Raw genomic sequence first — 24978 nt, 5'->3', positions numbered from 1 at the left:
AGATAGATAGATAGATAGATAGATAGATAGATAGATAGATAGATAGATAGATAGATAGATATTCGCCATGAAGTGCTCCGCATTTAAAGCGTCTTAAATACAGCTGTTGTGGGTCTACTTACGAGAACAGCGGACACATGATGTGAAAATGTACGCACACAAGTGAGCAACGTACCGCACAGGATATTGCCGGTAGGTAGCTATATCGCCGTCGAAATGTCGCTTCTGGGTCATTTGAGCATCCATTGAGGCAACCTTGCTGCATTCGAAAATTTGGTGCAATCGCTACCTGTATTTACGAAAGCAATCTCGTCACCAAACTTTCTATTTGCAGTACAGAAATAGTACTATTTACAAAACATCGAATATTCATTATAAAAGAATGTATGCGTGCCAACACGGACACAAGAGAAGAGATCGAGACAAAACAAATGCCGAATGCTGTGGCCGTACCACTTTCTGCCATTGGAAACATCAGATAACCAACATTTTATTGCGCAAAAGTTTCAGTCGGGAAAGCAACGGAGTCATCGAGGAAACCATATTGTACGACAATGATTAAAAGAGCAGCTTAGATAGGTCTTTATTTACATCCATGCTTCGGTCTTATCTAGTAGAGAGTGATTCTCCTCGCGATGGGAACACGGCACATGTGACAAGCGGTCAGGATCTCGGCGCAGACGGCGCATGCGCTGTGTCCGCACAGGAATGCCACGTTTCGCCGGCGTTCCATGCAAATGACACACTGCAATGTGACTTCCAACTCGCGCAGCTTTGTCGCCAGCTCCGTCTGAGCAGTGTGGTCGCCACTTGGACTTGTTCGTGCTGTTAGGAAAAAAAAATAAAATAAAAATCAAAGCCAGTTTCACCCCAAGTGAAAGCTGTACGAACTGCGGAGCATTGATTCGCCTGCTTGTGTATATCGGCTCTTTTGTGTTCTTTTCTTGTGTTTATCTGCTCTCTTCTGCTCTGTTCGTGTGATAATGGGATATTTTATATCGTTTTATGTTCTTTTCTCGTGATTATCTGATTTGTTTTTCGATTATCTAGTTTCTTTTCTATGGTCTTCTTTGTACTGTTTTTCTGCTGTTCGCTGCTCCGTGCGCGGTGGGTCTAACTCCAGACGCTGGCGTATCGCTGTCGCTTCGCTGGCTCGGACAGACGAATGAGCCCTTCGGCGGTGCTGGCACTCACGGCCAAGCGCGCGCTGGCGTTCCAAACGGGCAGCTTATTGCTCGGCTTAGGTGTATCAAACGTGAGACTTCCGTGACGACAGCGTGAGACATGAGACTGCGGGACGCCAACTCTAGACATGAGACGTCGACAGGGGGGGTACCTTAAACTACTCCACAATTTAAAAAAAAAGTGGTAGATACATGGTAATAAAGACAAGAAATAATAGCACACGGGAAAGGGAAGCAAAATATTGTTTCCGATGGATTTTCTGCGTGAGCAATAGGAATGATTCAGAAGGCTTTTCATACAACCGTAGCGTGCCTTTATTTTTATATTTCATTGAGCTGCCCTGGTCAATACGTTGAGACATATTACGCGCACCTAAGGTGTACTTACTTTATACAACACTCTTATGGCGCAATCTTGCGTCCGCTGCGTTCAGCGGTCGGGCATGAGCGCGACGCGGGTCGCACGTTTTGCCGAGAGTGGGCTCGAGTTGCCAGGCACTTCCACTCCACTGGCAAGTGTCATGAAGTTGAGTGATAAAATCGACAACTGGCTCCACCTACTCAGCTAAAATTGATTCAGCGGGGGTGTTGCTGATTGGTTAAGTACGTGAGCATGCGAGCTTGAGCGCACAGCTGGAAACATTTTTGTAGGTATACGTTTTGTAGCGCTATGTAAATCGGCACTCCGCCTTTTTTTTTACCTGTGCCACGGCGCATGCGCTCTTCCCCTATCGGAAAAGTCGCGAAACGCTTTGGTACGGTTCGTGCACGCCGCTCGATCTCGAAGGCTTTTGTTCTGGCCATCCCGGATCACCATGGAGGGAGAAATAACTTAGGAGGGAGCATTACGTCACGCAGCCAGCCTTGGCAAGCGAACGCTCGGTGAAGCCAGCAGTGTCGGCCCAATAAGTGACCTTGTGTGTCAAGATCACGCAAGCAATGAGATTCGCCGAGACTTTCCGGTTCGGTGTCCGGTACATTTTAGTCAAAGCGCGCTTCTTCGGCATAGTTCGGCCAGCTCACTGAGGAGGTTCAAAAACAGACCACCTCAGGGAGTACTAAAATCTTCCGCGCGCTTTAATGTTTTGATCACGTGTCGGGCCGACACAGTAGACTTCAGTCACGTTGCGCTATGCTCGCTCCGAATGTTTTTTTTTTTCCCCTCCGCGCGGATAACCACGCGAAACTCCGCCACCCTACCAAAACGTTTCCAGCGGCAGAGGGCAGCACTTGAAGACGAAGAAGGCGGATTGCATTGTTAGGAAAAGAATGAACTCGCCTCCTGTATTTGTTTTTTTACCTTTCAGAGTTTGCATGTTAGTTAATACTAGTAAACGGACGCGTCAGCCGTCAGCGCTTCTACGCGAGTCTACTAGCGAATTGAGGGGGATAAGTGAGTCCAGAAGTTGAGGCTTTCCCTGCATCATTGTAATAACTGCAGTATTTTCTGAATTATGCGCCTACTTTAGCGAGGCGTTACACCGGAAAACACAATAAGTGAACGATTTGCGAGAAGCACCGGACACATTTTGCACGTCCTGACTGGCGCTATTTCGTCAACGTTGTCACCGCCACTGTCCTCAGTGTGCTCACGACAGTCCGTGAATGCCGCGAAACTTTACGCTTGAACGGCGAAAGCTCACGAGAGGGGGGAGGGGGTAGGGGGAGGGGACTTTGACGCGACACACAAGGCAGTCTTCCAACAAGACTTGGTTACAACAAATTATTTTTGCCACTTGAATGATCAGGTTGTGTGAGCGAGCCATCAGTGGCGCTCTCGAACCGGTGCTATTAGTTACATACACTCTAGGTGCTATTATTTGTAGCAGCATCTTGTTTTTTATGTATAGCGGCAGTGCTTGAGGTCACGAGCGGCCAGTGCCGAGCACCTTCGGTCGGTCAGGTCCTTCGAGGCATCGAGACGACTGGACTGATAGCTGCGTTCAGCAAAATGTACTTGTGACTCTGGCTCGGCGTCTTCACTGACTTCGCACGCCACATATTCTTTGAATTCATGTCTTGTAAATGACGACTGTCTCACGCTTACGAGCCTTTCTGTCCCTTGTTATTTATTCTACTTTCGCTGTATTGTCGTATGCAAATAAGATCAATTTTTCGAAACCGTAGCCACTAAGTCCGCATTTGCATGGCACTTCACCCCCTCCCCATTCCCACACACACACCATCCTCCTCATCATCATCATTCTCATCCTCAACACACACACACACACAGTCATCAGACGTCTCACCTTCTTGCTTCTTCGTTTCCTGTTTATTTTCGACTTTGTCTTCAGCGTCGGTGGATTGCTGCCTGGGTTGTACGTGTTTTCTGCAATTGTAAACAAATTACAATTTGGCACTGGAGGCAGTGCAGAGGATTCTTGCAGAGATGTGATGTACTTAAGCGTACGCATACACGCTGGTGACTACCAATCACATGGCGGAGTAACTCGTGTATAGAAGCCCTGTTGAACGATCCGAAAGTTAGTTTACGTCATTAAGCGTGTCATTCGAGATACTATATTGAGGCATATATACCATAAAAAATTACGGGAGAACTGCGCTGAATTGTGCATTTGGTGACTGCTCTGCAAACACTGTGCGGATATGCCGTTCGATGCAAAATGTGCGAATAACAACCCCCCGAAGTGGCTACGGTTGCGGGTTCGATTCCCGGTCGCGTGTTGCGATAAGCGAGATTGGTGCACGTTCAAAAAAACCTAAGTTGGTCAAGCCTTATTCAGAGTGTTCCATTACCGTATCTCTCAAAAGCCCAGTTTTGCACAGGCGCGAGCATCTACATGTACTTATCCCAAACCTACAATACTTTTTAGGCTGAAAATTCCTTAATTATCTGTTGTAATGAATAAAATGATGAAACGTTGAATTCTTTCTATATTATAGTTATGCCGGCAGAGCAGGCCTATATGACAATTGGAGTGACCTATATTACCAACTGCGCTTGTGTTCACAAGAACGTCTTACGCTAAAAAAAGTTCGTAAGAAAAAAATAGATCAGCCAATCCTAATGCTCGACATATCATTAGCGAAGCCGGCTGGTCACAAGGAAAGATCGCTTACGGATGAGAAGTGTGGTGAATTCGACTACTGGATGTCTTAAAAAACGCTTTCGATTTCTCGCCAAGCAGGACGCGGAAAATTGCCGGAAGTTTTACAAAAATCATTTACAAAACCCAGATGTCTCGTTGCAATGACAATATTTCCCAATCAACATGCCAAAGTGGCAATGTTTTAGAGACATCGAAAATTACGCACGATTTTACAGCCATTGAAATTTGCTTGCCACTTGTATAACCGTACCATGCCGGGCAAAAAATAACAGGCGTAGTTTGTTTATAGCAATGTTATTTGCTGTACACCAGGGTGCGTATGTCACACGTAAAGCTTTCTTGCACTACAAAAATGACTGCTCGTGTTGCCATGTGCGAAAAATGTGAAAATGTGTCATAAATATTACACCAGCGCGGCAGTGGTGCTTAATGGTCACTCTTCATTGAAGTGCATTAGGCAAATCTCGACGGCATATGGGGATCTACGTGTATGCCGGGAACGATCAGTGAAAAATTGTCCCCGCTCCCATGCTAGCCACTAATACTCTGACCAGGCCCGTAGCCAGGGGGGGGGGGGGGCGCCCCGAAGTTTTTATTATACATGGTGTTTTACCGAAAATGAATAATGAAAATAGGCGTTTTTCCCAAATAGTCAAGGCTTTCAGCAAGTGCCCCCCCCCCCCCCCCGAAATTCCTGGCTACGGGCCTGACTCGGACACTACCGTAAACGTCTCTAAAATTACTCCAGACGACAATATCGTAGCTCACTGTAGAGACAAAAATAGCGAGGCATCTGGTTGTGAATTTTTTTTTAACGTTTAGTCATCAAGGAGCTCCAAGTCGTGCCAACTCCTCTGTCAACCCACTTCTCAGCACAGAAGTTTGTACAGTCAGTGTCAAAAGTCTCAAGAAAAAGCTGAATATTCCCGCTAATTTGGCAGGTAGCCTCGAATTGAGATTTTCGGCCTGTTCTAAAACGCGCTAACAACATGCACTGCTCAGTTCGACCGAGTATAGTCATGCACAAATCCCTAGGAAAGTCGAAGTGTTCTCAGACCTAGGGGTCTCTAAATTTTTGACGACGACTATAAATCTGCTGGGTGTAAACGAACACTTGCACATAAAAACAAACAAACAAATATGTGTCACGTCTTAGGACTCATTCCGAAAAGCCGAAAGAAGTTTTGTCGTGCGTCCTTGGTACAAGTTACAGAGGGCACAGTAACCTGACGTAAATATTGGGTAGATTTCCACGCGTTTGTTGTAAGAAGTTTCTCTCAGAACAAGATAAATATTTAGATCGTAAAAGCTGCATGTTTGTCCAGACATGTGACAGAATATTTTACCACGTATATAGCAGTAACGTTGCACGGAACGTTGTTCGTGTGAAACACTTTTGTGTTGTGCTTTTATTTAGAATACTCGAAAACGTTAAAATGAGCCGGCTAATACAGATGTGTAACTTACAGGCCAAACTTGGAAACAGAGCGATACCGTCATGCTGTCATCGTCGCAAGCATCGCGGTTGTCGCTGGAGCTCCAATGCCTGCTTTACGTCAGCACTACCAGTTATGTCTACTGATGCGTTTTTTAGGTGCGCTGTTTCATTAGGTAAGAAACTTCCTGTTGGGTTTTCAAGGGGAAAGCCTCAGGTGCCTCATAAAACGCTGTCCTTGAAAATGCGGCGTGTGGTACAAAAGCTCACGTGACTTCGCACACATTGAGAAATAAAAACTAATGTTCGAGCCGTAATCAAACACAGGCACTTTGCGTGGCAGTCAAGCATTCTACAGGAAAGCCATGCTAGCGCTTGAAACTTCTTTGGAAAAAGACCCTATCCTTGTGTCCTGTTGGTTGAGGAGTCATCTTAAAGGGGCCCTGAAGCGGTTTTCGAAATTTTGTCAGCGTTTAGGCTACAATATCACCAATGAAGCACAAATTAAGCGACGCACCGTGTGCCAAGCCAGCTATATACGGGCAATCATATGTATACCCTAGCTCCTTCTCGCCACTGCCTTGCTCCCTCAACTCATCGAACACGCAGCATGCGGTCGCTGGCGACGGCAGTGCACTCGACGGGTTGTGCGCCGTCGAGTGATCCACGCTTACCCCTCTCCACCTGGGACATCAAAGCGTAAGAAGGCGTGATCGAGGTTGTGCTTTTTGCCAGCGTAGCAGGTGGTACAAAGGTCGTAGTCGTGGCAGACGGCGCATTTCCAGCGTGTCCCGACAATGTCACGCTGGCTACAGACGTCGCAGACTATTCCTCTGAATTTGGCATCTGTAAGGTACAAAGCAAGAGTTATTATTATTATTATTATTATTATTATTATTATTATTATTATTATTATTATTATTATTAATAATAATAATAATAATAATAATAATAATAATAATAATAATGTTGTTCCAATAAATTTGATAAATGCCTTTCTTGTGCAAGTACGGCTGCCTAAAGCGGGAAGCAGAAAAAAAGAAGTCACAGTTTCGCCGCAAGGGCGAAGCAATGAATGCGATAGCAAGAAATTAATGCTATACTAAGTGAGGCTCGCCAATGGATGCTCTCAGTTTGAACAGCGCTCCTGTTGCAAAGGCGGCCAAAGCAGCGAAGGAAACTAGAGTGCTTCAAGTGTCGAGCTGTGACACTTGATAGTTCGCGCTCATCTTCTGTTTGTTCGTTTAGCGGCGTGCCTTGAGCTCGAGTGACTTTCGTACGCTCCGTAACATGAGCGCGGACATCACGGTGAAAGCGTGAAACATCCCTCTTCCCCTCAGCACGAGAAAACCGCGCGAGCAGACAGCGGAAGGGCAAGGTTCTCCCTGCGCAAACATAACAAGAAGCGAGCGCGCTCGCCGACGACTTTTAAATCCACCCGTCTAGGGTGCCTTGATGCCCGCGCGCTCCGCTGAGGGTGAGGACAGGCGCGTCGTCTGCTACGACGGCCGCCATTGCGAATCCCGCCGCAGCTCGGCAGCATGCGAAACGCGCTACACAAAGCGCTTGCGGTGCGCGGATACATCCGGAAATAAGTGCACGCTAGTGAGCTTACTCTTTTTCTTTCCTTTTTTGAAGCTTGGGCAGCTTTTATTGCTGTTGTTGCCTAAATGTTTATTAAGGAGGCATGTAATTCATGTGAGCTGACGGCCTGTGCATGTGTTATGCTCTAGAGGTAGACGTAGACTCTGTTATGTTGAAAACCAATCATCTTCCTTACGCCGGAAACGACCGTGGTGCCTTACTTAATTTTCTCGTAAGCTCTGCATTCCAAATACACAAACAATCGTTTAAAGTATTTGTATACATGTCAGAAGCAGCAGTATATGTATCTGAACACACACACTTTAGTGTTGCGAAGCTACCTAAGCGCGATTAAGGTGGCTCATTTTGCTAAGCTTGCAAACAATTTACTCGCTTATTATAAATGGCATCATACATATTGTACACAGAATAAAGGGCGGAGGGGCAGTATGGTGCGAATATCCTGCTAAAATGAAACGAAACCTTCTTTATCATTATTATTGCTGACATTTCTTGCTCACAATCTGTAGCCGCTACTGTATCGGCACTCGAGTTGCACCTTGAGTCCTTATCAAAACGATGAATACGTTGTTGAGTAGTACGCCGTAAAACTTTGCATGCGCGCAGTATCAGTGCGTTTTTCCTTCTTCTTTTTGTATCTGCAGTTTGTTTTTCTGCAGGTTTTCTCGCATGCCCAATTGCATGCACATATTATTGAGTGTTTCCAATGCTGTTTTACACTTTGTGCGGCAGATGCACGACGTCGTTTATTTGTCTCTTTTATTAATATTAATATCTGGGGTTTTACTTGCCAGAACCATGATATGATTATGAGGCACGCCGTTGTGGAGGGTTGCATGAATTTTGACCAACTGGTGTTCATTAACCTGCACTGACATCGCACAGTACACGGGCCTCTAGCATTTCGCCTCCACCTAAATGCGACCGCCGCGACCGGTATCGAACCCGTGACTTTCGGGTCAGCAGTCGAGCTGTGGCGGACGTATTTTTTAAGGCGAAAGCCTTAAATGCCTCATCAAACGCGAAATTTGACCGTCGGCGTCCCGCGTCTACGGCGTCAGCGTACCACGACGTTGGGGACGAGGGATGCAAAAAATAATCGTCACGTGATGACGTCATCATGGCTTCACAAATTTTGGCGTGACGTCATATGATGCCGTTATCACATGACATCGTGGCTTGGTCAAAAGTGAGCAGATCACGGAGGCCGTGCAAAACCAGGTGAGTTGCCTCCGATCTTGGAGGCAATGCAAAACCGCGCTTTGTGCGCAAAAAACTGAGAAGAAGAAGATGGCTTTCGCTTTCGAGCCGTCTTAAGCGAACGCATAAGGGAGCCTGTGAGTTTTTGTTTCATTAACTGGTTTTCCATGGCGTACTCATTGTACAACTCGACTTTGTTTCTTTTATTTTTTTACTGACATAGCGTGTCTACTGCACACAATGCTTCCCCGTCTTCTTGTTGCTTTCATGCGTCTTCTTTGTATAGACGCTTCGCGAGAACTGTTTGTATGCGCATTCCTGTATGAGCTTACATTATTAATAAATAAATTATGCTTGCTCAAAGAAATAAGATACGGAATGTGTTTGTGTGTGTGTGTCTGCGTGTGTATGTGTGTGTGCGCGCGCGCGTTAATATCCAGTGTACAGGGCATTTATTTGTGCGCATTAATGCTGCGTTGACAGAAGCAATTACACAAATAAAACGCAAATTACACATTAAAACACAACTGCCACTAGTCGATTCACTGTGATCGTAACTGAATAAAAAAACAGGAACTGCGTAATTATTTAAGACAGGATGAAAATGTAACCTTGAAACACAGAAACAGGGAAGGATAAATGTCACAAATTAGCGTATTATAAAGCGCGCGCGCAGCCGCTTTCAAGCAGCTACGAGACAGAACGACGCGAGCCGCGCGACCAAGAAGCGCGAACGACGAAAAAACAAGCATCAAAAGACGCCGGCGCGCCGCATTCTCCTCACCCACTCGAGCCAGACGCAGTCAACACGATCGAACGCCCGGCAAAGCCTGGATCTTTCTCGAAGGAAAGGGTGACGCATCCGAGAGCGATGCCGCCGCGATTCGAACCTACGAGAAAGCTCTCGCCCCTTCCGTAGCCTCGGCTGTACTGCACGCGGAAGAACTCTCCCGACGCTTCTAGAAGCTGGGAGAGAAGGGATAAAAGCGTGCAATCGACGGTAGTGCAGGGAGGAGTCGAGAAGTCAGCGAAGGAGTGAGCGAGTCAGTCGGCCCGGTGATGGTGAAGTTATGCGAAGTGTGGCTCCGTTAGCCAAAGAAGACGTGGTTATGATGGTGTGCGGTCGGCCGATCGTCAATTTGGAAGAATTGGATGACGACGCCGTGTGAGCCGTGACAAGTCACGACGACGGTTGAGCTACGACGATCAACGCTGGAGCTGGCGTGAGTGTTTCCTTGAAGAGAAGCATTCGACTACCGTCCAAGTATTGTGGACTGAATACGCCATTATCTATTCAAGGACTTTAACTGTCGTTGAATAGTTGTAATGCATGCGATTGCATTCGTAGCGTGTGATCTGTTTGTTTAGCTCCCGTTGTGTAAACACCATCTGAATTATATTGTGAAGTTGTAACTGGTACCAGCCGAGTGTGCACGTGTTTGTGATATTTGTATTGCCTTAACCGAGAATATATTTCGTTTTCGTTTGTGTTATCGACTCTCGGCTCTGACTCGGTCTTTGGACCACAACCGGCGTCCGCTGGCGCACCAAAGGACCAACCCTAAATTGTCCGCGCTTTCGTGGTGCGTTTTCGGAAGGCCGTGACGCCAGCCCTTAGAATCCGCCCGGCGATTGCCAACCCGATTAACGGGATTAGTGACAATAAAAAACATTTAACTGCACACACACATACATGGACATCAGACCAGCACAGAAGGCGTACTTGAAACACGGAAAGGAATATAAAAAGCAAGAACCCGCCGTGGTTTTAGTTATGGTGCTTGACTGGTGACCCGAAGGTTGCGAGATGGAATCCCTGCCGCAGCGGCCCCATTTCGATGGAGGTGAAATGACAGAGGCCCGCGTACTTAGATTTAGGTGTATACGTTAAAGAACAACAGATGGTCAAAATTTCGGGAGCCTTCTACTATATACGGCGCCACTCATAATCATATCGGGGTTCTTGGGACGTAAATTCTCACAAATAATTATTATTAGGAAAAAAAGAAGGATCTGATCTGCAGACAAACACGCATAATATATTCCATGATATATTTCAAATCACAAAAATAGCGAAAGCAAAAATGAAAGGCAGATATAGGACCAACCAAGTGCAGTAAAGAATGTTTGCGAAGAAGAATGCAGGATTCGTGCACACGTGAACCAAAGGATTTTAAGCATGTAGCTGATATCAGTATGTCCATTTATTACGCAAGGTTAACGCCGGCAGAAGTTATCCTTGCGAGTGCATTCGAAATACCGGTCAGAATCTTACGCTACAAGTGCATAATGTGTTCTTCGGATGACGCTTGTCACGTTTAATTTTTACTGTCCAAAGAAACCTCGTATCTTCTAAAACGATAGAGCTCCCAGCGTTTCTGGAATGATTGGTGCACTGCGGCACGCACCATCCGGCCACATGGTGACGGTAGCGAGCGCATAAAACTGGAGGGAAACGAGCACCTACCTAATAACAGCACGCGCACCACGCACAAGTGACCGGGCGGGGGATTCAAAATGGCGGCCACGCTGCCGCCAAGGCCGCGGAGGCGGCACCTGCCCTTTCAAAAGCTGACACCACTCTAAGCGGGGGCGCGCGCATCGAGGCACTCTACACCCGTCGCGCTCCTAACGCAATCTCGCTGGTAATGAAGAAACGCTTATAAGCGCCTAGCGTCTCTGAGTCCGTCCAGCGGTAAATGGTGTGTATATAACGCTCGCCGTTAGCTACGTGGACGATCTGCGTTTCGTGGCGTAGTGGATAGCGTCACTCGCTGCGGAGCAAGAGGTCCCTGGTTCGATTCCGCGCTTCGGAAGCATTTTTCTGAATTATTTTTCTTTGGGGCTTTTATATATATATACATACTTATACATATACGGTGCATGACGGGCGACGGCGACGGCAAAATTCAGCCGAGACTGTCCATATAATTGCTATCGCAATAAAAAAATGCCCCCACCTCCCCGAAGGAAATCGTGAGGAAATGCGAATGCATTTCTTGCGCCGAGAGTACATGGCGTAGTAATTTTAATGGCGTAAAGCTGGACACATCGACGCGCTCAAGTGTCTCCCTTCAGGGCGCCTCTTTCAACGAACGCTTCCTACGTGCGTTCGTAATCACCTCAGGGATTTTGCCACCGCCTTCAATGCAGCACAAACGCGTTTAGAACGCGCTGTTTTCAGGCTGTACCAAGGCAGCACAAACCCTACAAACGCGTTTCAAACGCACTGCATTGAGGCGGTGGCGCAGGGAGGAGAGAGAGCGAACGGCGAGAGAAGGAGCGGCGAAGCACTGCATCTACCCTCTCCTACACTCTCGCAACACATGCTCCGGTTGCTAGGGGCGAGGATAAGCGCGCGCGCCCGCAGCTGTTGCTATGGGAGAGGGAGTGAGAGTGGAGAGATAACACCTGCCGGCGCGCGGACAATGCCGGATGCCTCACATAGCCCGACTAAGAAATGCATTCGCATTTAAAACTGGAAAGCTATACGAAGTAAGGCTAGCAGCTATCTACTTTAGCATGCGACCTAGCGTAACTGAACGAAACGCTGGCGCAAGGAAACGCAGCCGCTGCAGCTGGCGAAGGACCTTCGATCTGTCTATGGCTTCAACGCAAACTTTGCGGTGAGAACACAACACGTACGAAGGTATGAGCCGTCTGCTCATCTCTGTAAATATACGGCGCGCGCGAACACACCCGGTATGTCAAAGTACGGAGTCCCTACCGCAGATACGTAGCCCTACCACCGGGACCCCTCGATGCGACTTTCGCTCGACGTAGGCGCCCAACGCGTTTGATCTCCGCTTGAGCAGCGATGGTCGACAGTCATCGCGCGCATTCACTCGCACAAAAACACAAGACGTGCGGGACGATGTTGTCGAGTTGGACTTTATGCGGAACATCACGGCGGCACCGACGCCGACGGCAAAAATGCGCCGGCAGTGTCCATATAATTACTATATCGCAATAAAACGGCCTGTGCGGCTGTCGCGGGGAAATATTTCTTGTACGCACGGATAGGCGATGGAAGGCAGCATGACCACTGAGGAAGCTGAACGCATACATGAGCCCAAATTGAACACATATTTTTGCGTGCATTTGTTTATGTTACCACAAATTCCCTGGCTTTTTTACATTACTGTTTTTTTTCAGCTAATATTCGCTCTCCTTTTCAGCATCGTTACCCTTTTCTTTGATTATCTAAATCTCGGGAGCTTCGGCAAGGTTTCAACGGGAGTTGGTCGGGAATTCATTCGGGTACCTGTGCGGTGTGTGTGATCGTTTGTGGTTCGCCGGGCACTTTTCCTCAATCTCCGGCGTGCGTGGCCAACTGCATCGGCGACGACGATCCGACAGCGTGTGTTATCTGACTGCACCGAGCAAGTACGGGTATGCGGGACTTGTCGCGCCCCGGTTCGCCACCACAAACGGCTACGTGTACCCCGCCGTACCGGAGCACCTCCGAAAAATAATGGTTGTTGAGAAAGGGCTGGCGTCGCCACGACTTCTGTTCATGTGCATACGTCGCTTCACCCACGGCAGTGGCCAGTATAGGCAGCTGATCATGTTGCTAGGTAAATGGCTATGTCAAGAGAGAAAATTTAAGTATAATAAAGCAAAACAAACAGCTTCACTGGCTTTCCATCCTCACTTAGCTGAAGGTCTCCGATTTTTTTTTTGTTTGTTTTTTAGTTTCATCCATGTTGCCCTCAACGTTTCCCTGCCCTCTTCGCGTTGAAAGAAAGCGGATACAGTGGGGGATCTTCACATAACGACTTGGGAAAAACAACGCTTACAGCTAGGCGTTTCCCTATAGTCTCAATTTCTCGTAAAGCATGTGCAATAGGAAGGAATACATTGCTGTTATGTGAACCTAAAGAAGCCGCTAAAAATTCAGAATACATATGCCGTTGTATGTTACAAATGAGCTATAGATACGCCTCACCTTTGTGACGGATACTTGTGGAGTTCAGCATCGATTGTTCTCGCTCCGGGGCCACCCTGATTCTGAAATGGCGTTTGAACAGAGTTTGTAAACTGGCCTTCTAAGAATATATATGTAGCACCCCCACGAAAACTAGATCTTTCACGACGAAAGAAAGGCAAGTTAACTTTATGGTTTCTACTTTTTAGCCTGCCGAAGAGGAAAACGTAGAATTATATGGCATAGTGTGCACTTCGCAACAGTATTTGTAGTAGGCATTCTAGGATACTTTGATCGGCCAGTGATACAACACAGACGTTCCCTTCCTTGCGGCAATGTTGAGGTGCCAACCGAGAAACGAAGTCAGGCTAGCTATTGAGAAGGCGATGCGCACGGGGCCCGATTAGGCTATAGCGTTCTACTCTTGAAGGCGAAGCTCAAGCGTCCTCAGATTTTTTTTTACTTCGTAATAAGCATAGAAAAGTGGGGATGCCTAATAATATACAGACTAATTTCGTGCGCGAATCGCGCTTCGTGCGCTTCGAGCAACAGTAGACAACGCACAACAAATCTAACGACTAGTTCGCGCAGTGCCAAAGCTTGTCGTCAGGCGATGTTCGATTCTGTCACGATAATTCAGGGTCTTTCCCCCTCCACCATAATCTTGTGACACGTTCTGGACGTTTGTCAGTCCCTTTAAAGGGCGGACTTGTACGAGCCTGCGGGCATTGGGACACACTTCGGGATTTTCACTCAGAATGGTCCAGTAGGCCACTGCTACCTACAGTGAAACCTCGGTGATACGAATCTCACGGGCACACCAAAAATATTCGTATCATCCGAAATTCGTATCACCAGAAAGCATGGAAAATTAGCATGCGACAAAAGAAAGCTGGCGCACATTTTCATTTATTTTTTTCAGGGCCGCAGCAACGTCAGGAAGAAGCCTGAATGATTGTCAGTTAAGTTTTTAGATGTCGGAAATCCTACCAGCACTCGTAAATATACGGCCCGTACGCGTGTATTTAATTAATGAACCAGGTGCATTGTGACCCGCGACAGCAGTAGCCCCTTCCAAATTTTAGTGTGCTTTGTTGCATGACACCGCAGTCATAAGATGTCTGATGTTCGAGGCAGTCACGTGTAAACACAGTACAACGACAGCAGCTCGCGTCGACGCGTTAAAAGCGCTCGCACGCGCTTGGCGCGTCTTCCGCGACAGCGCGGACAGCACCTCTTCGTACCTGGGCGGTAGCGTACGTTCGTATCAAACGTCGCTGGGTGAAAATCGGTTCGCAGCAACCGTACTCCATTACATTGCAGGCCAATGGGCCTTGGCCGGGACCAACGAAAAATTCGTATCACCGCGAAATTCGTATGAGCCGTGATCGTATCACCGAGGTTTCACTGTATACACGGTATAATCCACCTTTTTAATTTTCTGTGCTGCCCTCTGCGGTTTTCGTAGGGGCCGGGCAACCGGTGTCGCCAGAACGCAAACCTTCGAGGTCAAGAGGAATTTCGCGACTTTTCCGCTAGTGGAAGGGCGTATGCGCCGTGACATCGTAAAAAAAAAAGGCGGATTGTGAGTCAATTTCGATAACTAGTTTTGTTCGATACATATAACTTCTTTTTTTCTTTTTTTTGCTCCCGCCTGTGTTCCATTGCTATTACGGCAGGGCACAGGGCCGCTGCCGAGAGGCGACGCCGCCTTCACACGTTCCGAAATCCTGGAAACGCGCTCACGGCACTCTAAGGGAAGCTTACCCTTCCTCGTAGTAGTTTTCATAGCGCACAAAGAGGTGGCCGACGTTGTGCGTGTCGGAGACGAAGCAAAATGTGCACAGGTCGTAGTCGTCGCACACATCACACTTCCAGCTGGCTCCTGAAATTGGACTCTGGCCGCATCCGTCGCATGTCAGTCCGTGAAACGTGAAACCTGCAAGGAGCGAGGCTTTTAGCTGGAAACTATATAGCTAAACTACAGAGCTAAACCGCTATTTAATACCTTTTACACGGTCCTTCTATAACGCCGATTACTCGATTGCATAAACACCGTACCGTTTTTAGCCGCAATTTAGGTACCAAGTCCCGACTTGGTAGCTAAATAGTAGCGTTACAGAAGGACCGTGTAGAAGGTATTAAATAGTGGTTGAACAGAGTACCCCAGAGCGCACATTTCGCCAACGCCCTTTACCAACGACTACCTGTCGAAACATTAACTTCAGCCTATAGGACGTCCTTTGTTCGACCAACGTAGAACACTTCCAAGTTTACATTTGTACCTATGGATGTTTAAACACGGACACAAGAGAGAAGTGAAGACGCCACAAACTCCGGCGTTACGCCGCGGGACGCCGCCGACGCCGGACGCCGACTGTCAATTTTCGCGTCTGATGAGGCATTTCAGGCTTTCGCCTTAATATCAAAGAACGTGAACACGCTTTGCGTCCTTTGGTTCCTGGTGTCAAGCCTGTTGAAGACGTGACAATCCATTAACCAGAACGTGTAGCTGTTATGCCGATGCGTTTTGTTTGGAAATATGGCGCCAGAATTGCCACACGATGTCACAAATAGGGAGGTACAGTCGCTCATAACTCACAATTCTGATAAATTGACAGAAAGCGAGAGCTTGATTAAACAATTATTGGTTACCTGCGGGCACCGAGAGCGTAACCATGGTAACAATTCAGGCTTAAAGGGACACTAAAGGCAAATAACAATTTATGTCAGAGTGAAAGCTCAATGTATGACAACTTCTAAAACGGCAGTATTATCAACAGCAGTGCCCTACTTACCGAGAAATTAAGCTAAATGTATCACATGATGAGTGCCCCGAGTGCGACATTTTCGAAGTGATCCCGATGACGTATGAGAGTCTGCCTACAATAAATCACTAGTAAACAAACTAGCAGCAATAAAAAAGAAACTTCCGTGCATCAAAAGACGTAATAAAATGCTGCTTGTTCGTTTCCGTTTGATTCACGGAAAAAACCTCTGTGGCGTTGCCATGGGGAACAGCGCGCGTGGTCCAGAGGTTCCGTTTTCGCCGAACTGCGCTTCGCCCGGCGCCCTGCTGCTTCGCTCACGCGGTCACGTCTCAGTGGTAGTTTCGGGATCGCGTACTGCTGCGGCGTACAGCCCAGCGTCGCGAGCCAATGTCTTGTCAAGTTCTCCGTCCACATCCATTGCGGCGATTGCGGAAAGCTTCGATGGCTTGATGGCCGTTGTTGCTACTGTGGGTCCCGCTACTTTCGCTCTGCTGCTACTAGTGTCGGCGGCCGCGCAGTAAAGGCGGGCAACGTTGGGCACGACAGCAGTGACGTATGAAAGTCTGATTTCAGGCGGGTGATTTGAAGTGCGCTAACGCGATGCGGACCACTAAAACGTGCTTTTATTTCAAAATAAGCACTTCCTTGGCATAAAAGTAGCACTACGAGGTTTCTGGACCGCTATTTCAACAATCAACGTCGGCTTAATATTTGCCTTTAGTGTCCCTTTAATTAGGCGCGAGCCACGACTACCGCTATTTTTGACGACGCCTTTTCGCAGCGTTCGCATACACTAAGTACGGTAAATGAGCAGCATATTGAACTTTAACATTACGTACGTTATCTGCAAAGATGCGAGAACGTGTGTTTCGCATTATTAACAACCATATTCCTCTACGTACAAAGCCTTCACGTTTTCTCGTGTGCGACATTGCAAAACTTCCCAATAATTTTCTACACTACTTACACAGCCGTGGCACACATGCACACTTTTAAGCAGAAAATAATTTTACGCCGATAAGAATGTCGGATCGCTAGTCAGCTAACCCACCACATAAGTCGGATGCAGCTTTAGAAGTCCGCGGTATTCCCTTCTCAAAAGCGGGTGCACACAAGCCTGCACCAATGGGCGCGCACTCAAGATTGACGTCATGAGCAGGGCGGCCGGAGAACATTGCTGCGTGCCTTAGCTGGACTATTTCTTTAGTCACAGAGGCGATCGGCTGCCGCGCTTCGGTCGTCTGGGCGGGGCCTCTCCAGATTTCTTAAGGTGCATCCGGCTATAGACACATTTCCCTCCCGCTAAATTTAATTTTAAGGCACTTCCAGCCGTAATCGTTTTCGAAGTAATTCTTGGAACGGCCACAAAATAGTGCCACATCGAGACTATTTGCGCTATTCAAAACGAAAGCCTTAGATGCCTCATGGAACGCGACAAGTGACCGTCGGCGTCAACGCGAAATGGTCCAAAAAGTATCACGTGATCACAGACGAAGTCATGGCGGCGCTATCTGTGCCGTCATTAGGACGTCACATATCTCCAGAATTTGTGACGTCCTCATCACAAATGCGCCGATCCCGGAGAAAGTGCTACACACCACGTGAGGTGAAGAAAGCACTCTTATGGGAATGGATAACGACCGTGTGAATTTTGCATTACCAGTGCACTCACCCTCGTCTGTAGAAGAGATCACTGGTGTTCTGCCACGTGTATCCCTTGGCGGCACCTTAACCCTGCAAACATCAAACAACGTCCCTTCAAACCCCGGTAAACGTTTGGTCCAGTCCAGTGGCGTAAATCCAGAAAAATCACACGGGGGGACGCACATCAGACCATGTCGGCCATTTTGTTTTTATACATATGGGCTTTATTTTTATTTACATAAGAATTAAATCATGCTTTGAAATAAAATTTAAGAAATTTAAGAATGGGGTGCCAGCTCGAGCAATTGCATTGTTCTATACAGTCTTCTTTGAACCGGTCGAGAGGCTTTTGCAATTTTTCTAGTCTCACACAGCTGGGGTATTGAACACAGGTACACACTAAAAAATAATCAGCCTTAAAGAAAAGCTGAATGCGGCATACTTAATGTGTCAAGTAATTCAAATATATGATGTGAAGCTAAATCTGAAGGCGAGACACCTGCAAGGGGTGTCCCCCCAGCCTGAACATAAGGAGGGTTAGGACCCCCCGACCCCCCAACCACCCCCAACCCCCCATGATTTTACGCCAGTAGTTCAGTCTATTGATCTGACCTTGTCGTCGTCTTTTTTAAACGTCTAGCCAAGACAAACTATGGTGAACGAATGCAATACGACTACACTGCGAAGTATGAGACTCAGTGAACCACAGAAAAAAAAGCGAAGCTTGCATTAAGCCACGCAAGGCTTGAAACAGAGAAACTGGAGGATTATGAAGACTAATCTGGTTTCTTCTAGGTTGTTTCTAGGTCTTAGATAGGCGATGAAGGTTCTAGGCTGCTTCTAAGTTGTTGCTAGGCATTAGCTAGATGATGCTAGGTTGTTTTTCCGTCGATTCTCAGCGCAGAGACTCGAGTTAAACCACAGACAGTCACTAAACACGACACGGATGTCCAAACTCCAGAGACAGAACCTCGCGCTGAAACCAAGCGTTCGCACCTCCCATAGATATACGGGCACGTCGTCGTTGGCGTAGGCCTTCCATCGGTTCGGTTCCTTCTCGCAGCCGCCGTTGTCTTTCCCGTTCCTTAGTATTCTCTCGTTGTACGCACTCGAGGTCTTCGGCTCGCCGCCGTCGCTTCGCAGCCATTTGTTGCGCTAACTGTTGCCTTCAATTTTAGTGTACCAGTGGTGAGTAGTGAGATCTACCCAATTTCTGTGGCACTTACCCGTTTATGATGATGATAGTTTTTTGGATCGACTCACAAGGAATGACTTGCTAAACAGCTTCGTTGTTAATAAGTAAGTGGTGGCCGCTATTAAGAATGTCGGCTGTTCCTAGTTCCGTTAAAAGGGCGTCCGTTTCTTGGTGTCCTGAAGACACGTATGGCGTCCTCACGGAGAATCATTCCGCGCAATATAGCCGTTATCTTTTTACATGAAACAACATCGACATTATGATCGATCTCGGCGCAATTATCTGAATAGTAGTAGCCACCGCTGTCTTGATCGATGTCATGACACTAACATTCGTCAACTTCGTTGGTGTACTCGCTACAGCGGTCGTTTCTGTAAGCTTGTATGTGGTTATCGTGTCGTCGTAAATCTGTTGTGTGCAGTAAATGACTCAGGAGTCACCAAAAGCTATCTGTAGTCGTGCACAACTTAAGAAGTCCGAAGAGGCTTCGCCCAGACGGTCGAAGTGCCTCCGCGACCAAAGACATAGTCCAGTGCATGCACTCCGCAATTTTCTACGAGGGCGAGGTCGCCGGCTGTCTGGTTCATGACGTCAGGATGGAGAGCGCGCCCATGCGCGCCCATGTGTGAATGTGCATAGTCGTCTTTGAGGAGGAAATTCCGCAGACTTATAAAGCCCTAGCAATAGTATACCAGGATACAAGAGCGGTTCGCGTTCTTGGAGTCACTCTGGGTCCTGGGAGCTACCTTGTGTCGAGAGCAGCGACCTTCTTATGAGCCACAGATACAATAACTGTTCTGCTTTTACGCCCTAGAACTACGATATGGTTATGAGAAGCGTCGTAGTGGTTAGGGCTCCGAAAAAATCGACCACCTGTGATTCTTCAATGTGTACCTAAACCTAAGCACACGGGCCCCTAGCATTTTGCCTCCATTGAAATTCCTCCGCGGCCGGGATTCCATCCCGCGTCCTTCGGCTCAGCGGTCGAGCACCATAACCACGAGACCGTTTCGGCGGGTACAGATGTTGCGCGGGCAATCAGTGCATGGAAGTGATGGGTGTGTACGAGGACGGATATGTGCACAGGGACGGATATGCGCACATTGCACGCACTCGGATTTGTACAGGGATACACGATATGTACACCCGTCGACAAAATAAGTCGGGACGCGCGAGCGACGACCGCAATCAGATAAAACTGCATCGCCGCGCCATCTAACGTGGAAAGTGCTCGTGCGCGGCCTTTCAATATCTTTTTACTCGCTTGCAGCGGACCAGCGATTACGTGTAGCGTTTTGCGCTAGGCGTCGCTTTCTTTCTTCAATCCGTGACGCGCTCAGTTCGATGGGGGCACGGTGGCGGTGAAGTGTACGCGACTCGCTATGCCCTGATTAAAGAGATAGCATATCTTGTCTCAGTGGCCAACCGGTGCCACACACATCATTACTTCTCTTCTCTGCACGTTGAAGCGTACCATGCGATACTGAAACATGAACGAGGGCACCAAAACAAAAAAGTCACAGTTTCGCCGCAAGGGCGAAGCAATGAAAGCGATAGCAAGGAACTAATGCTATACGAAGTGAGGCTCGCCAATGGATACTCTCAGTTTGAACAGCGCTTCTGTTGCAAGGCTGCCGAAGGCGGCCGAAGCAGCGAAGGCGGCCGAAGCAGCGAAGGAAACTAGCGTGCTTCAAGTGTCGAGCTGTGACACTTGATAGTTCGCGCTCATCTTCTGTTTGTTCGTTTAGCGGCGTCCCTGAGCTCGAGTGACATTCGTACGCGCCGTAACATGAGCGCGGACATCACGGTGAAAGCGTGAAACATTCCTCTACCCCGCGCCACGAGAAAACCGCGCGAGCAGACAGCGGAAGGGCAAGCTTCTCCCATGCGCAAATATAAGAAGAAGCGAGCGAGCTCGCCGACGACGACTTTTAAATGCGCCCGTCTAGAGTTACTGTATATGCTACCTTTAGGTAGCAGAGTTGCGCATCTGTCTTCCAACGCCGCGAGCAACCATGCGTTGCGGAGAAGCTGACGCTCGGGCCAATTTTTGTATTTTTTGACGCCGCCGCCGCAGTTAACTGAATTGACACTTGTCATCGACAGTCAAGTTAATCACTGGTCTTCGACACGCCAAGCATGTCAATCGGCGACACGGTAGGCATGTCGCCTGCAAAAAGAGAGTGCAGCTTCGCCGCATACCTGCGGTTGCTAGCCAGACCTATGCGCAACTCTGCTACCTGAAGGTAGCATATACAGTGACTCTACGCCCGTCGGGCTCCTAGCGCCACCTCGCTGGTATTGAAGAAACGCTTATTATCGCCTGCTGTCTCTGAGTCCGTCCAGCGCTAAATGGTGTGTATATAACGCTCGCCGTTAGCTACGTTGAGGATCTGCGTTTCGTGGCGTAGTGGATAGCGCCGCTCGCTGCGGAGCAAGAAGTCCCTGGTTCGATTCCGCGCTTCGGAAGCATTTTTCTGAGTTATTTTTCTATGGGGACTTTATAGATATATACATACTTATACATATACGGTGCATGACGGCGGCGACGGCGACGGCAAAATCCAGCCGAGACTGTCCATATAATTGCTATCGCAATAAAAAGCATTGAGCCGAAAAAGTGCTCAAGTTTATTAACATAACAAGAGGCAGGCAGATCACATTGCACATGCAAAAAATAGGCGAATGGACTAGAAAAAAAAAAAAAAAAAAGCGCTCGCTGTAATCGGAGATGTCATGGGTTGGCCTTAAAGAACAAAAATGGGAAAGCAACTGAGGACGTGCGAAAAACAGCAACGGCGAAACCTATGGCCTATGCCGTATTGAGTTGTCATTAAAAAAAGTGAAACCGTTGCATCACGTGGTTGCAACACTGATCGGCAATTTTTCGGACAGGATACCAAATTACGCATATCTTCGGAACTATTTGCTGTGATCACGCTTCTTCAGAGCTTGCGATATCCTCTATAGAGAGCATGTTAATCACAACGCGTTCCGCGTGGCTGCAGAAAGTTACAAAAACATGTGGCAGCAGTGATGAGCTCAAAAAAGCTGTGACAGCTCAAAAGAACATAGCGTGTTCATCAATGAGTAGAAGTTCACTACTTTTCTGTACTCTAAGTGTGAGCATAGGCGTGCGCAGGGTTCCCCATTAGGGGGGGCAAAGGTTCATCGCAGCGCCACCCCGCCCTACTAAGTCAATGTATGGGACAGATTTTGCGCCCCCCCCCCCTCTTAGGTGACTAGAAGGGCCAATGTACGGGGCAGATTTTGCGCCCCCCTCTTAGGTGATTAGGAGGGGCGGCCGCCCCCCCCCCCTGCCCCCCCTGTGCGCACGCCTGTGAGTGTGAGCTCTTCGAACTACGATAAAACGAGAAGGACGCTTGAGCTTCGCCTCCAAGAGTAGAACACGATAACCTGATCGGGCCTAGTTGGCATGGCCTTCTCCATATTTAGCCTCAACATGCCGTGAGGAAAAGAAAACCTGTGCACGTAACACTGAACACAATTTCGCCTTGCAGAACGCGCTGATTTTTCGCGCACTACCAACGACGCTTACGTAGACACCGACACCGGAATATCTGTCAAAGGAGCTTTTAACACCAGCGCGTTAAACGAAAAGTTCGGCTTCTCTGCGTTGTCTGTTAAGTGAGCCGCGTACACTTCACCGTCCCCGTGCCCCCGTCGAACTGAGCGCGTCACGGATTGAAGAAAGAAAGCGACGCCTAGCGCAAAACGCCACACGTAATCGCTGGTCCGCTGCAAGCGAGTAAAAATGTATGGCTGCCAGATTGAAAGGCCACGCACAAGCACTTTCCACGTTAGATGGCGCGGCGATGCAGTTTTATCTAGTTTTATCTGATTGCGGTCGTCGGTCGCGCGTCCCGACTTATTTTGCAGACGGGTGTACGTTATATGCAGAAGGAGTTGTGCGCAGGGGTGGACATACACATTACGCAGCGTTATGCTGTATGCGCTGCAACATACAAATATGGCGCACGAAGGCCATGAATTCTGTTTTCACTTCATTTGACTAGGAATGATTGCTGTGCCGTGTGTTGTGCTTGAAGTCAACAAACACTGGAATTGACTTGGACTCGACGACCACGTGTAGAGTACTCCTGACTAGCTTGATTACCTAGGGATCGTTGCGGGTCTAGATTATAGTAAAGCGATAAAAACTGAACAATGAATGAGAACTCACGCTACACCGCCGGCGCTGTCAATGCGCAGGAATGGATGCTGCTTATCGTGCATGTCGGACAGGTAGCAGGGGGTGCAGAGGTCAAAGCCGTAGCACAACTGGCACTTCCAGCGCTCGCCCAAGATTCCGAGGTCACCACAACCATTGCAGTGAACTCCTTTTACCGTAAGACAAAAAAAAGAAAGAAAAAAAGGTTACGCAGTTTCACTTGGTGCGGCGGTTGAGAGAGAGAGAGAGAGAATTTATTTACAGAAAGGCAGAGAGGTCGGCCTGAGCTATAGTTTGCTCTGGCCTGCTACTCTACACTGGGGAGGGGGGACAGGGGATCGAAAGAGTGATGAATGACGATGGTAAGGTAGGGAGATGAGAATAGCTCTTGCAAAACCTCCATATGGTGGGCGATAAATAGAGAATCACAAGCGTGGCTACTTTTCTTGGCACTATTAGCGTGAATTCGGTTAATTTTCCGCCATAGTGGTAAGTTCGCTACGATGCAGCACTTCAAAATTTATAGGCAGCTTTTGCAAATGTTGAGGGAGCCGGCACTCTCGACATACGTATATAGTACGGATGCACATGTATTATGGTAGACACCTCAGAAAGCACTCGTTTTATGGAGCGCGCTCTAAACGTGGAGGGCAGTTTGTAGAGCTTTGTAGAGTCGGAGTACAGTTTTTTTTAAGGTAGCATGCCAGCTGTTAAAGTGGTTTAAGCATAAATGCGCATGTATGACGCTGTATTAAAGCAGTCTGCTCAATAAGACAGTGACCTAGCCCTATCACAAGTTGTGAATGATTTTAAATACACGGTTAAGAGATAACGGGGCACAAACCAAACGTTGAAATCACATGAAAGTTTCTGAAAAAAAAAAAAACAAATTCATCCCTGAGGCATATCCAATATTGATGTCTTCAGAATCACTGCCTTCTGGAAGCCTGCCGAAAGACTGGAAAGTGGGCAAGGTCGTTCAAGTCGCGCCTACTACTAAAACTTTCATAGCCAAATGTGCAACCTTAGCTTCAGTATGGACTGACCAATTCATTGCACAGCATACAGTCAGGGAACGTTCTGAGCCCCTTCCCGTAGCATTAGGCTTCCCTTATAGATCTGTATTAGGCCCCCTCCCGTTTCACTTAATGTTCTATTACCCGTGATCATGACCTGCAACATCTGCATGTTTGTTGACGATCGTTTTATTTATCGTTCAGTTAATAAGAATGGTGACGAAGTCGCTCTTCAAAACAACTTGCACAATATTAAAAATTGACGTTAAAGGAGTACTGACACGACTTCGCAAAAGGGACATTTTCCGTTTCCTTGGTATGCAGTGTCAACGCTCTCCACACACCGGAGTCGAAGAACACGTATAAAATATTTGAATTTGACTTTGAAGTTCTTGTCGCTGAGCATCTGCAAGCCAGCCCCACTGCAATGGACATTATCCCGACGAGTCAACACACTTGCTCCAAGTTTTCGAGCTCTGCGTCCTGCATGCAGCCTAAATCGACTGTCAGGGTCACTGGACGACAATTCACTCACGGCTGTTTACGTGCACCACGAGCAGATGGCAGATTTGCCGCTAGTACGTCGCGAGTTTCTGTATCCCCGTGACGTCACACTGCTATGAAACGTCACTGAGAAGCCGCCTCCTCGATATCGAAACGAAAGTCTTTTTAGGGTAGTGGTTATTAGAATATATTCGATGCGTTCCCAGGCACCACAATACTCGTTTTATCTTTTTC

At 47.8% G+C, this 24978-nt stretch overlaps 1 protein-coding gene across 1 annotated transcript in view; it reads right to left on the bottom strand.

Moving 5' to 3' along the window:
- Positions 1 to 500: 500 nt before the first annotated feature.
- Positions 501 to 24978, bottom strand: part of LOC119390054 (uncharacterized) — a 53328-nt gene continuing 28850 nt past the window's right edge. The window contains exons 11-17 of the mRNA XM_037657582.1: positions 23237 to 23393; positions 17866 to 17927; positions 15190 to 15361; positions 13444 to 13505; positions 6365 to 6536; positions 3434 to 3513; positions 501 to 825 (exon numbers count right to left, since the gene is read on the bottom strand). Coding sequence (XP_037513510.1) covers positions 611 to 825; positions 3434 to 3513; positions 6365 to 6536; positions 13444 to 13505; positions 15190 to 15361; positions 17866 to 17927; positions 23237 to 23393 — 920 coding nt within the window. The 3' untranslated portion in view covers positions 501 to 610. The remainder of the gene's footprint in view (positions 826 to 3433; positions 3514 to 6364; positions 6537 to 13443; positions 13506 to 15189; positions 15362 to 17865; positions 17928 to 23236; positions 23394 to 24978) is intronic.

Source organism: Rhipicephalus sanguineus, chromosome 4 (assembly GCF_013339695.2).
Source record: "Rhipicephalus sanguineus isolate Rsan-2018 chromosome 4, BIME_Rsan_1.4, whole genome shotgun sequence".
Taxonomy (NCBI): Eukaryota; Metazoa; Arthropoda; class Arachnida; order Ixodida; family Ixodidae; genus Rhipicephalus; species Rhipicephalus sanguineus.
Note: the sequence above shows the minus strand (reverse complement) of the source record. Positions and strands in the feature narration are given on the sequence as shown.